Raw genomic sequence first — 13,813 nt, 5'->3', positions numbered from 1 at the left:
TTACTTAAAAGATTATTCTATTTGACTCATCTGGCTAAAATACAGATTATCCTTGGGACTCAGTTTTGACATGCACTTTATGGCACTACATGCTCTTTGCCCCCTCCCCTGTTCCTACAATACCTGGCCCATCGTCCTGCCTGAGCTGATATTCTGCTGGTCTGTTTGCCTCCTGGTCAGGAAGCTCCTTGAAGCCCTGGATTGTCTGGTCCTCAGATGCACAGCAGCTAGCGAAAGTAGTAGCTTTTATAGTAGAGACGCAATGAAAGCATCCTGAAGGAATGCAAGAACTGTCGTCATTCTGAAGTATTTGGAAATAGATCCAGAAAAAAAGAAAACACTGCATCTTACCCAAGTGGTGGCGGCGCACGCCTTTAATCCCAGCACTCAGGAGGCAGAGGCAGGCAGATCTCTGTGAGTTCGAGGCCAGCCTGGTCTACAGCATGAATTCCAGGACAGCCAGGGCTACACAGAGAAACCCTGCCTCAAAAACCAAAACAAACAAAAAATATCTAAGAGGAAATTCAGTATAAATCCTAAATCTCACTCAGCCTAGGCTACAGAGTGAGACTTTGTCTCAAAAAAGAAAGTAAGAAAGAGAGAGGGAGGGAGGGAGGGAGGGAAGGAGGGAGGGAGTCCCCAAAGCATGAATGCCTTCTCATGTTGAAGTCTTTTTTTTTTTAAGATTTATTTATTATTATGTATACAGTGCTCTGCCTGCATGTATACCTGTCCACCAGAAGAGGGCACCAGATCTCATTATAGATGGTTGTGAGCCACCATGTGGTTGCTGGGAATTGAACTCAGGACCTCTGGGTGACCAGCCAGTGCTGTTAACCTCTGAGCCATCCCTCAAGCCCTCATGTTGAAGTTTTTTAGTTCCTTGCCTCCAACTCTAATAATGCATCAGCCTTGCAGCATGCAAGCTTTGAGTGCGTCTGCTTTCATTTACTAGTGTATTGTCATGCTAAAAGTATCATTGATGTCTGTTTATGTAACTCTTGGTAAACATCACTTAGGTGGTTATAAGAACACACTGTCCATTAAAAAAAACACACACTGTCCTTTAGAAGTGACATTGTTTTTTTTTAAATATTTTCTGTTGTTAGACTTTGTTACTTGACAAATTTTGATCCTACAAATAATATGTAAATGAATGTTTTTGCACTTCTAATTATTGCTTCTTAGAGTGCTCTGGAAATAAAATTATTAGGTGAAAAATTTACAGTGCTATGGAAGAATGAAGTGGAAAAATCATCTCTGGGGACTGGGAGGGTAGTAGGAGGGAGGATGGAAGGAATTTTAATAAGGGCTCCATAGTCACAGTGCAGAAATTACTCCTGGGTTTCTTAAAATAGACTGGCGTCGCTGTTGGTTAAAACGATATGCAATATATTACAAAATGAGTAAAGGAATAAAAATCTCCAAATACAAAAAGGATGACTATTTGAAGACATAGAAATATTTATTACCTTTGATTATTATACACTATGTACACGTATTAGATTACCGTAATGTGCCATATTAAAAATGTACAGACGGCATGTCTCAGATTTAAGATAATTTGCATTTTTAGTGGATTAAAAAGATTTATATTTCTGTTTGCAATGCCACAACAAACCCATCTCTGTATGCTCTTAACCTTGGCATTATCCGTGTTTTAAGAGCAAAGGTTACATTTGTAAAAAAAAAAAAAAAAAAAGAAAGAAAAAAAAAGGAACACTTCATTTTCCCTTCTACGTATTAGGGATCTGTATTATAGTCTTCTGTGCCTGCTTTTCTGCTGGATTATCTTTCTAGGTGACTTGAAGGCTTCTGCTGTGTTAAGAACACAATCCTGAGACCAAGGCACTGGCAGTCACGGGAATCTGGGTTTCGACCTCAGCACCCACTTGGAAGCCATGTGCAGAGGGATGCACTTACAACCCTAACATAGGAGGGGGGGCAGCAGGGGACAGACACAGGAGCCTGCTGTCCAGCCACTCTCACCTAGTCAATAAGATCCACAGATCCTGTCTTAAATAAGTGAGGTTGGGCATAACTGAGGATGGCAGCTGGTAATGACCTCTTGCCTCCGCGTGAATACACACAGTGTGTGCATATACACACACCAAATAATGCAATTCTCTCTGACTCGCCTTCAGCATTAATTTATATCTTTAGCATTTTTCTACAATCTAAGCTCAGTTCCATGAATTACTCAATTACTTCTCTTGGCCTCTTAGCTATATTAGATATACATTTTACAACTCAGAAATACAGTTCATCACTTTCTCTTTTTCTGTTGCCTTGATAAACTACACTGAAAAAAGCAGCTTGGGGGCGAGAAATGTTTCATTCAGCTTGGATGTTCCCTGGTTACAGTCTGTCACTGTGGGGAAGTCAAGGCTGCGGCTGTGGGAACAGGTAGCTGCTGGCTGTGTCCGCAGTCAAGAGCAGAGAGAGAATGCACGCTTGTGTCCAGTTGCCTTTCCCCAATCTTACACAGTTCTGACCCGGCCTGCCGAGATTCTCCTGTATAGGGAGAGAACACAAGACACGAAGAAGGAGAGCAAGTCTTTGATCAAGCTATCAAATTTTATTGTTCAGGTAGAAGGTTTTATAAGGCAGGGGGCAGGGAAGCGTATTGCTATGGCAACCCAGCTGCAGGCTATCTCAAGATGGGAGGAATTCCAAGCAGGTCACAACATCCTGCCACACAGAGTATTTTGATATCTTTATCTAATCTAACTGTTAAACTACAACAGGGTGGCTCCGTCTAAATCTTATCTTTAGTCTAACTGCTGAACCACGACAGGGTCAGCTGGTGTCTGGTTAATGACAGACTGCTGGAGAAATAGGAACCTAGGCTCTGACAAGATGGCTGAACATTGGCCATATGGCCTACCGTCCCCAACACAGTTCAAGATCCCCAGCTGGGAAATGGTGTTACCCCCATGACGGACAAGCCCCCCCACCTCAGTTAAGAATGACCTTGATCAAAATAACCTCCCAAAGACACGCCCACATGCCAAGAGGATCCCTACAGTCCCTGCCCGGGACTCTCTTCCCAGGTGGTTGTGGATGTCAAGTAGTCAGTGTTGTTATTTTCTTCTATTCTATTAGTTTTGCTATTGCTATTTTTCTTCTTCGGGGTCTTGTATTTGCTATTTTCTTATTGCTGTGATCAAATATCTGACAAAACTAACTCATGGAAGCAGAGAGGGGCAGACACTGGTGCTGAGGGAGCAAGCACCCTGCTTTTCACCCAGTCCGAGCCCCCAGCCCATGGCAAGGCTGCCACCAATATGTCTGTGTCTCTTCTTACCTCAACTACCTCACCTCTGTAACGAAGTCCAGGCTCGGACAGAGGCTGTCTCTTAGGGGATTTTGGATTTTGTCAAGATGACAATCCGTATTAGTATCACGCGACTGTCGGGTTTGTTGCTGTCTTCGCTTTCCTCTTTTGAGACATGGTCTCACCAAGCACCTCAGGCTGACCTCACACCCACAGTCTTCCCTCCTCGGTGCTGAGGTCACAGGCGCGCGTGCCACCGTGCCTAGCCTCCATCACGCATTCCTACCTCGATGGCTCGCTTTTAACTTTCTGACCCATTTAGAATTTATCTGGGGCTGTATTTTGAGGTGAGGTTTGAATTAGAGTTTTTACAGACCGATTTTTTTCCCCAAGGCTTTCTCACGGCTTTTAAAGAAAGGCTGGTAAGATGGGATGGAGCGATGGCTCGGTGTTTTAAACTGCGTACTGCTCTTCCAGAGGACACGAGTTCAAGTCCCAGCAGCTGTATCGGGCAACTTATAACCGCATATAATTCCAATGCCTTTGGCCTCCACAGGCACCCGTGCTCAGGTGCACATACACACATGCAGACCCGTATGAAAATCCCCATCGTACGCTTAATTTAAAAGAATAAAAAACAGAGCTCTAAAAACAGAAACATTGCTAGGAGCAATCGTACTGAAAAGGAAGCGTCCAAAGGTTTAGCTTGATGTTGACCACAAACTTTGCCTTGTCGCTCCAGGTGATCAAGAGCCGGCGGTGAGCAGCGATTCGGACATCTCGTTGATTATGGCACTGGAAGTGGGACTGTCCGACGTAGAACTTTCCACTGACCAAGACTGTGAAGAGGTGAAATCCTGAAATGGTAGAAACAGACAAAAGAAAACAGGACCAAGGCGGACAAGAAGGAAGCATGTTCTGAGATGTGAACTGGATACACAGCCTTCAGGTCGCCATGGCAACCCCAGGGCACTCCGCTCAGGGGTGGTAACGAAAGCAATATCCAAAGTCTCCTGAATCAGGATGCGAGCTCCCCATCTCTGCGACAGCCTGTGGCTTCGGTGTGGAAGCTGGAAGCTGGGTTCCTCGGTGTCCACGCGGAGACACGGCAGACCGGAAAGAGATATTGACGGCATCTTCACTTCATTTCAGCCTTTCCCATCTTCTTGTTCTTGTTTGGGGGAGACGGTTTCATTCCCTTGGCGATTTCTTTTTAAAGATGATGTGTAGTTTACATCTACCCCTCTGTTTCCCCTTTCCTTCACTCCAGCCCATGTACAGAGGTCTGTTTAGAAGTCCTGGTTGCTTCTGCGATGATATGTTTGTACCTCGTCTCTGAGTTACCAGTACGAAGTGTGTATGACTTTGAGAATTGTCTCAGCACCCGGAAATGGAGGGAGGCCAGAATTCATCAAGTGTCTAACTCCCTCTTAGGGCTCGACGAGGCCAGCTGCCACCCTGAGTCCTGGGTCACTGAGAGCATCATCCTTTAGTCTCAGTCACATCACATCGGCGTCCACTTGCCATGCTGTGCCCAGGGCCACCTCGGCAGGAGAGAACTGTCAGGGAGGACAGCGCTTCCTCTGACTTAGGGTCTTAGTCCCCACAGGGCACAGATGCCGACACTCGGGGTGTGTGCAGCTATAAGCCTAGTTTAAAAGCCTGACATCCCATCTTCCCAGAGAAGAAAGAGCCCTGTCTCCCCGTTCGCCTCAGGGCCTCAGCAGTTTATCACCTGCATAAGTGAGTTCTGTGGGTACAGGCAGCAAAAAAAGATGCAATCTGGGTTTTTTGTTTGTTTGTTTGTTTTTTAGGTCATTGGCATCTAAGCGTAAGCTGACTTCAGGCACTGTTCTGTTATCCCTCACCAGCCTACGTGGAGAGATCTAAATAAATCCTTAGCAGTTTGCCATGCTCCCTCCAGGGCCACTTGGGCGCCTTGGGCTTTCCTGAGAGCATCCAGGTATCAAGAGAAAAATGAGGTGTGATTTGATAAAATCTGAACCAACAAAGAACATCCTGGGAAACTGATAACTCAAGTTTCTCCTAAAATCAGATAAGAAAGAGGGAAAAAAAATAACCAATGGCTATCAAAACCCATGATTAGTACGGGATATTATGATTTTATTCTTGTTTTGTTTGAATCGATGACAAAATGTGCTGTTTTTCAACTGGACAGTTTTGGAATCCATGCAGCAACCCCAGAGGCAGGAACGGCCACCTGTGTCACTGGACTATCAGGTGGCTTCTCTTCCTCGTGGTCTAATAGCTGGCACCGTCCAGGGCACCGTCCAGGGGACTGACCAGGGGAGCAAGCTCTTTCCACTGAGCTGTATTTGATTTGGGCTTTTCCATCTCATTACACTAACATCATTCAAACAGGGCTTGGTTTGGGGCTGCAAACCCTTGCTGTGCCCTAGAATTCTGAGCCCAGGGCAACGGAAGCCTCCGCTGCTCTTTTTCTTTCTTTTTTTAAAACTACTTTTAATGAGTTAGTATTCGACGGTGTATGAATAGACAGCAAGGCATGGAAAATGATAACAACCTTCAGGAAAATCTCTCTGCCTAAGCTCTAGCACTCCCCGTAATTAATGTCAGCCTTGAAGGGCTGAGAAGATTCACAGCGCTGATGAGGGTGGATGTGCTGAGCCAGGTCCCGTAAGGTGAAGAAAAAGTTTCGAGGATGACTGTCACATGGGTCCCTCTATTTGGGATCACTCATTTGCACTTCTCTTCGGGGGATCTGTTTGTGGAAATAGCTGTGTCATATAGCAAATTTAGATATAAAATCTAATGAAATTAGGGTAGTTCGACAGCAAAAGAAATACAAATTACAAGCATGGCCAGAGGGAAGGGTTTGATGGGTGGTGTTTTGGGGCCAATGGTCAGGTAAATCACGTGATTACGTAAGCAAGCCCCTGAGCAGATATCCTGCAGGATGCTGAGCAGATGATGAAGGGTCCGAGAGGTCCATCCTTGGCCTGTCGATCTGACTCCAAGAAGACGCTGTGGCAAACTCCCAGAGCCTGCGCGTCTCCACTTACCAAAGGGTTCTGAGGGGCTTCCCTGAGGCCTTGACAAGAGAAAGGACAACCAGAAAGTTTTTCTTTTGGAATAAATTGGAAAAGCTCTTACCTAGAGTTCTCTGTTACTGTTTGTGACGAAGAGACACTGACCCAGGGACCCAGTGATACCCACAGGGCTGTGTGGCCCAGGAATGCAAACATGCATTTTTCTGTAGCAAATGTCTGCACCAACTCTGTCCAACGGAAATACAGCCCAAGTCTCGTACTTTTCTAAAATGTCCCATGACCTGTAACATTTTAAGAAGCAAAAAAGAAACAGGTGAAAATAATTTAGTAGTATCTTGCTTAACTTAATATTATTGTTTTGACGTGCAGTTGATATAGTGAGTATTAAGGGAACAACTTTCCCCTATTTTCTGTTACATCTTTTAAATCCATTGTGTCTTTTACACACAGACAACATCTCAGTTTTTACTAGCCCCAGCTCACTTGTTCAGCAGCCACATGTGCCTACTGGCCAGCAGCCAGACAGCACAGCCTGAGAAATTCCCCCAGAATCCTTACAGGTGTTCCTGACCCTGACAGCAGAAAAAAGGATAATATTACCTCAGTTTTCCCCCCAAAGGAGAACCAGACTTCACCCAAGTCACCTAAGGAGAAGGCTAGGGATGGGCTTGCTTCATAGTTAATAGTGGCTCAAACAGGCTTTCTAAGCACTAGTGTCCACTACCACCCAACTGTTACTTCTCTGCTCAGTTGTTTGTTAAAACAACAACAACAACACAACTAACCATGTTGATTTGGTGCTGCAATAAAATTACACCCCCACTTCGATGACAAACCGTGAGACTCACATGTGACACTTAGCCAAAGAGAATTTACCTCAACCCCCTAGCTCTTCCTCTTTTTTTTTTTTTTTTTTTTTTTTTTGGCTGCCCAGTTCTAGAGAATTAAAACTCCGAGGTGAGGAAAAGGGTAGGGAACTGCGTGCTGACACCACGCACGCGCTCTGTGTGGCCTTGTTCAGAAAGGACCTCTGAGGCTGACGACCATCCGGCTCCTGCTTGGTGAGCAGGTTTCTGTTCGGCACTGTCTGTCGTCTCAAGGTTCTGAGAGGAAAAGAGCCCTTGAGTTTCCTCAGAGTCGCTTTCAGAACAGCTTCCTCCTGTGTGGTTAGTTGTTCTGAAGAGCCCATACCTCATGAATACAGCATTTGAACATTGGCTAGGCCCCCAGGGCTTGGTTGTGCCTTCAGTGTCAATTCTGGTCACACAACCAAGGGAGGGATACAGTATGGAGAAAGTAGACGACAGAAATAACAGAGGCAGCCGGGCAATGGTGGCACAAACCTGTAATCCCAGTGCTCAGGAGGCAGAGGCAGTGGATCTCTGTGAGTTCGAGGCCAGCCTGGTCTACAAAGCGAGTTCCAGGACAGCCAGGGCTACACTGAGAAACCCCTGTCTGCGAGGGAGGAGGGGCAGTAAGTAAAAGACACCTAGCTATTCCAACACTGCACGTGACATCCTGGCCATGAAAGCAAGTCTCTGTCTGAAGAATGTGCTGTTGTTGTTGTTGTTGTTGTTATTTTTGCTTCAGTGTTTTCCTCATCTGTGAGTGTTCAGGGGTCTTGCTGTGGTCCTATTAAGAATGGCTGTGCTGCTGGGCGGTGGTGGTGCACTCCTTTAATCTCAAGATGTGGGAGGCAGAGGCAGGCGGATCTCTGTGAGTTTGAGGACAGCCTGGTCTACAGAGTGAGTCCAGGACACTCAAGGCTATACAGAGAAACCCTGTCTTGAAAAAAAAATTTTTTTAATTAAACAAACAAACAAAAAAGAATGGCTGTGCCCAGTAGCTACCACACTTCCAGAACCAAAAAGGACGATAGACAGTCTGCCTAGAATTCTTGGTTGCAAGTTTAGTTGGTGCTGAAACAAATCACAGACCATAAAGGATCTAATGGCTTTTAGTTGTCCAACCATATCCTTGGCTGAACACCATGAAAATTACCAAATAGAAACTTTCAGAATTTTCAGGAAATAGTGTTGCCCTCTATGAAGAGAGGGCCCAGCCATCAGAGGTACTGCGGCCATGAAGGTGACTTCCTGTAGCATTCTTAACTTCTCTTCTGCACATTCCTGTGTCGCCCTGTGTTTCTGACCTCTTGTTTCTTCACACGCACACACACAGAGAGAGAGAGAGAGAGAGAGAGAGAGAGAGAGAGAGACAGACAGACAGACAGACAGACAGACAGACAGACAGACACAGAGAGACACACACACACAGACACGCACACACACACTCTCTTTCCTTATCTTATACCTCATTTCCTCCCCACCCCCACCCCCACCATCTTACTCTTTACCTCATCACGTTCTCCCTTTACAAGGAATGCTCTAACAGCCGCCACCTGCTGCTTCTCCCTTTCCCAGCCTTTTTTTTTTTTCTTCAGGAAGCCCCCAAAACAAATACTTAGCAAGGTTACAATTCCAGATGCTGCGGAGATCTACTGTCTTACAAGGCCAGAGTCTATGACCTTCTAGGCCACGTGCTCCCAGGCACAGGATTGTGTGACCTTTATCTGCCATCTAGCCGGGCTCCTTCCTTGTCACCCAGCATCAGGGCTTGCTTCTTGGACATGGTCTACAGGCCCCCTAACACCATCAAAGAGGAACAAAGCACTGACCTTCAAAGATCAGGCTCCATGTGATCTTAAGCAGAACCTCTGTCCCTGCCAGGAGGGGACCGAGGAGCAGGGTTGATGGTTGATGGCTGCATTTCACGAAGGAGGCGACCAAGTACCCTCCTTGTGAAGGACATCACTGAGGAGGTGGGAATCTTTCTGGAAAAATATCCCCCACCCCTGGCTTCAGAGCTTATCAGTGAGTCCCAGGCAGAGCAGGTGTTTAAAGAACTCAATATTCATGAGCTCAAACACTCTTGATTGCAAGGAAGATTGGAACAGCCTGAAAAATAAGTTAATTCTGAAGAGCAGGTCTTAGTCTCTTACGGAAATGTAGCTCTTCTCCCTCCCACTTTGCTCCCAGCACCAGGTTTTCTGCAGGAGGGGACCATACTATTTAAAGCCTGGTAGATGCCAGTGGTGGCACACGCCTTTAATGCCAGCACTCAGGAGGCAGAGGCAGGCGGATCTCTGTAAGCTCGAGGCCAGCCTGGTCTACAAAGTGAGTCCAGGACAACCAAGGCTATACAGAGAAACACTGTCTCGAAAAACAAAAAAAATAAAAATAAATAAATAAAATAAATAAAAATTAAAAAAATAAATAATAAAGTCTGGTAGATAGGAAGCCTCTTGGCACCATTGTGAGCATTTGATGGCCTGGTGTTATCATCCAGAAATAACGAAGTGAGGGCAGACCCTACCTGCGGACCTTTAATTACCAAGCCCTTTGATTACATCAACGTTTTGTCTTGGAGGAGTCTGCCTCAATCACTCATTTCTTCTTTTCTTATGTCCTTCACAGTCAAGTGGCTTTCAGGAGCCTCAGTGGCCAGATCCTCCATCCCATGGCACAATTAACTCACTGCAGAGCTGTTTGCTCTTTGGCCACTCGATATGTGTTTATTGATGATGACGTGGTGGAGAATTTGCTTCTCATAAGCGCTCTAAACAGGCAGACAGGAATTCTACAGAGAAAGGAAAAAAAAACTGAGTTACCCCAAGTCAGTGCCGGGTAGAGAGTCTGTGGGTTTGTCGTCCCGAGGCCAGCAGTGACCTTGAGGAATCAGGAAAGATGTGAGGACCACGTGTGCTGAAGAAACCAAAGACAGCTCATCCCCCAAATGGACACAGGTTCTTCCATGAACTGGCTGGATTTTCTTCTGATGTTCTGACAAACAAGAGTCAAGATGGATCCCTTGGGGGAGTGGGGAGCTTTGATTTTTCAGGCTGCTGTTTGGCCTTGTTAAATCCACAAATCTAAAATAAACGGACTGGACCGTGGCCTTAGTGACATGCCATCTTTAAACTCTAGTGTTTAATTCCCCGCCCCCTTTTTTTTTCCTTCAAAACTTCCAGACAAATCTAGCGCTTGCACTGATTTGAACTCAGAATAGTTTTCTTCAAGAATGTGAAGATTTTTAAATAGCCAAAGAAATTTCATGTATCAGAGCTAGCTCACTGTAGCAGATCCTGCTCTTTGAAGAAAATACCAAATTGACGGCTATAGAGACAGAGCAATTGAAGGACAGTGCATGGGTTTAGCAGTCCAAATTTGTGTTGGCATCTTTGATACTTACTGTTCGATAAGCTGTTATTGTAAGGGGCAGAGCGCCCTCTGCTGGAACAATACCTAGACTCAGCACATTTATTTGATGTGGGTCTCCACTTAAACATGTGTCTTCTTTTTTTTTTTTTTTTCATCCATACCAGTCCCTCATTAGTAAAGGATTTAGCCAACATTAGATGAGGAGAAAATGCCAGGAAGTCTAAGGAGCTGTAGGAGACCTCAAAGCTGACCTGTGGTAAAACATCGCTGTGTTCTGATGCTGTCTGGGAAGATGCCTCCAATGGGGGGATGTGTGCAGAATTATCAGCAGAAGGTCTGGGTGTCTCTGACGTGGCTCCACTTCCTCCTGTGAAATTGCAAAGGAAGGTCAATAATAAAAGGACTTTTTCCGTATGAATGTAAATGGTGTGAAATACTGCAGTGTTTTGTATGTGTCTATAGAATCGGTTTACTTCCTGCTTTCCGCTTACTAATGGGAAATGATTGTACCATTCATACTTAGGAAGAGATTTAGAGGTGGGAGGGATGGGGAAGGAGTGGTATTTTTATAGTGGGATGTCCATTGTGTTTAGAAAACTTGAAGTAACTTTGTATTTGTGAAGTTACGTTCTATCCATTTGGGAGAGGGTTGGTCTCTAAAACTCTCATTCCGTGGAAGGAGAACATGCTGAGTGTACATATGTCATAAGTACATATGTCATATGTACATATGTCACCATCTGTGGCACACACTTCTGCAATCTGCAAGCCATAACCAGCACTTGTCAGTGTAAAAGCAAGGGGTAGGACGGCATTCTTGATTTTTTTTTTTTACTCTCTTTGTGTAACACATTATTTGTGATTTTTTTTAAAAAAAATTCTACAGAGAAGATTTGCAAGCCTGAAATAATCAGGCATGACATCATAAGTCAGTCTGCAGCATCAGCAACCCCACGAGCAAAGGGAAAATCCAGTGGCTTTAATTTTCCTCCCTAACATGAATTATGTGTTTCTGTCGCAAAGAGGTGGTGTCCCGGTCAGTATTTTTTATGGAGCTTGCCCACAAGGTCGTTTATGGCAGGTCCGTGGGTCAAGTGTAGCATGGGTCCATCTCAGCATTTATTGTCACCTCGTGGTCTGAGGAGACAAGATGGACTTTCCTTGATTTCATTGTCCTTTGGTCCTCACGTTGCTCTGGGGTGGGGTCTGAGTGGGGAATTTTGGACTTGGAGTTTGGGTCGCTCTTCTGGGCTGCACTATGGCTATGCTGGTTCTATAGCCAAAAGCTGAAGATGTCAATCCCCCTGCAGAGGCCCCTGCACATCTGCACGCCCCGTCAGGGCAGCGAGCATGGTTATCCTCTCTTTGTGGTTTGTTTGTGCATTTCTATATAAGTCTCTTTTCTTCCTCCCTACCTCAGACCCTACTCCCTTTAAGCACTTTATATCTCTTTAACTTCAAAGGAAATTGGAAGAGGGGGGGAAAAGCCTGACTTTAAAGGAACCCGTCTTCTGTTAGAAAATACAGATTTTATTTTGCTTGGAGAGCATCTACAGTTTATCTGGTCCCAGGCTAGTGATGAGGTGTTAAGATGAGAGTTGAAAAACGTTCAAGCAGACGTGACTATTTTCATTACATTAAAGACTCTTGTGTAAATAAATGCAACTGCATTCTGACATATGGTCAAAAGACACAGCAAACGATAAAGATTTTAACACAAGGATCGTGACTTCCAGGAATTTTTTGTTTTGTTTTGTTGGTGGTGGTTTTTTAATAAAACGGAAACAGATTTCTGTGGCTGTGCCATCTATATCCCTAACCCCGTCGCCTCTCGTTGAGTGGCCCTGTGACTATCAAAAGCATCAATGTGTACTGTTAAATCACTTTTATGGCAAAAGACCAAGATATGATAACTCATTTCTCTCGGGTCCCTCCACCTCCTTGGGTCTAGGATTACAATATCATGTCACCACATAGGACAGTGTTTTCTTATGAGGGATCAGGTATCCGGGTCCTTCTGTCCCGAGGACACATGCTTTTAAGGATGTAGTCCCTCCCCCAGTCCACCACTGCCAAGCAGCAGAAACTTGGATTAGCTAGGAGTTTGCAAAGGAAACGTCAAAGACATGAGACGGGAAGGCAAGGAAAGTGAACAGCACCCCCCAAGTCATTGAATCACCCCCAGGAAGTCAAAAGAACCCCAGGGTGGTGCCTACCCAAACACTTGCCCATGATGGCTACCTAGCTCGTGCCTTTTGGAGCAGGTCAGCCTGAACTCCCAAGTTCCCCAGCAGGAGGTGTAGATCCCAAAGATGGCACTGTCAAAAACCCAACATTTGGCGGTGGCCCCTGGGAGCTACTGTGTACTGTGTACGCAACAGTGTTTTTACAGCTGAGCTTTCCCCAGGGACAATCTGTACCTAAGCAGTAGGCAGGTAGATAGATAATCCAGGGGATCACCGGGAATGACAGCTGTGTCACACTGGGATGTACTTTGGATTTTAAGCTTCTGCCATGCAGCTTTTTTCTCCGTGTGATTTTTATCCTCCAGACACCTACCATCAGACGTCTCTCTGGCATATAAAGAAATGAAGCTATTGTGCCTAGAATCCAGGAACCATTCCTCCCAGCTCCAGCCTTCATGTCTTTCCAATGGACCGGAGCTGCTTATGGGGCACACGCTGGTATGTGCTCAAAATGACAGCCCAGAGTCCCAAGGTCAAAAGGGTGGTAATATGGTACCAAGCAGTCCCCATTAGCTGACCAAGGCTTTCAACAGGCTGCCATAAAAGCAGAAGGTAGCTTTTTCTGATACTGAATGTCGACAGAATATTTTCTCAAGCTAGGTATGGTGGAGCACACCTGTAATCCCAGCATTCTAGGAGGCAGAGGCAGACAGATCTCTGTGAGTTCGAGGCCAGCCTGGTCTACAAAGCAAGGCCAAGACAGCCAAGGCTACACAGAGAAGCCCTGTCTCGGAAAAAAAAAAAAAAAGGAATATTTTCTCGGGAGGGGGCGTGTTTTTTCAGCCCTGCCCCGGACAAAACCAACTTGAGTAAGTGCACCAGCATTCAACTGAAACTCCCTGCCAGACAGCATTTCCCACGTGTGTCTTGCATGTTCCACAGACCTCTTGTTCCCACATGTGACGGCTGGTCGGGGTTGGCAGCTTGACTGCATTAGGAAAACATGTAATCGTGCGTGGGGTACACTTCCGGAGTGTGTCTGTGAGACTGTTTCCATAGAAATGTAAGTGAAAGTGAGGGGGGTCACCTTGTGTGTGG

The 13,813-nt window shown here is 45.5% G+C and overlaps 1 protein-coding gene across 2 annotated transcripts in view; it reads left to right on the top strand.

Moving 5' to 3' along the window:
• Nucleotides 1-12,318, top strand: part of RNF150 (ring finger protein 150) — a gene marked incomplete at its 5' end in the record, with an annotated part of 225,643 nt that extends 213,325 nt beyond the window's left edge. For both annotated transcript variants that reach the window (XM_084757912.1, XM_084757911.1), the window contains one exon: nt 4,020-12,318. In XM_084757912.1, the coding sequence (XP_084614038.1) occupies nt 4,020-4,138 (119 nt within the window). In that variant the 3' untranslated portion in view covers nt 4,139-12,318. The remainder of the gene's footprint in view (nt 1-4,019) is intronic.
• Nucleotides 12,319-13,813: the final 1,495 nt, after the last annotated feature.

This window comes from Acomys minous (assembly GCF_964271855.1).
Source record: "Acomys minous genome assembly, chromosome: 14".
Lineage (NCBI taxonomy): Eukaryota > Metazoa > Chordata > Mammalia > Rodentia > Muridae > Acomys > Acomys minous.
This window is presented reverse-complemented; position numbering and strand designations above follow the sequence as displayed.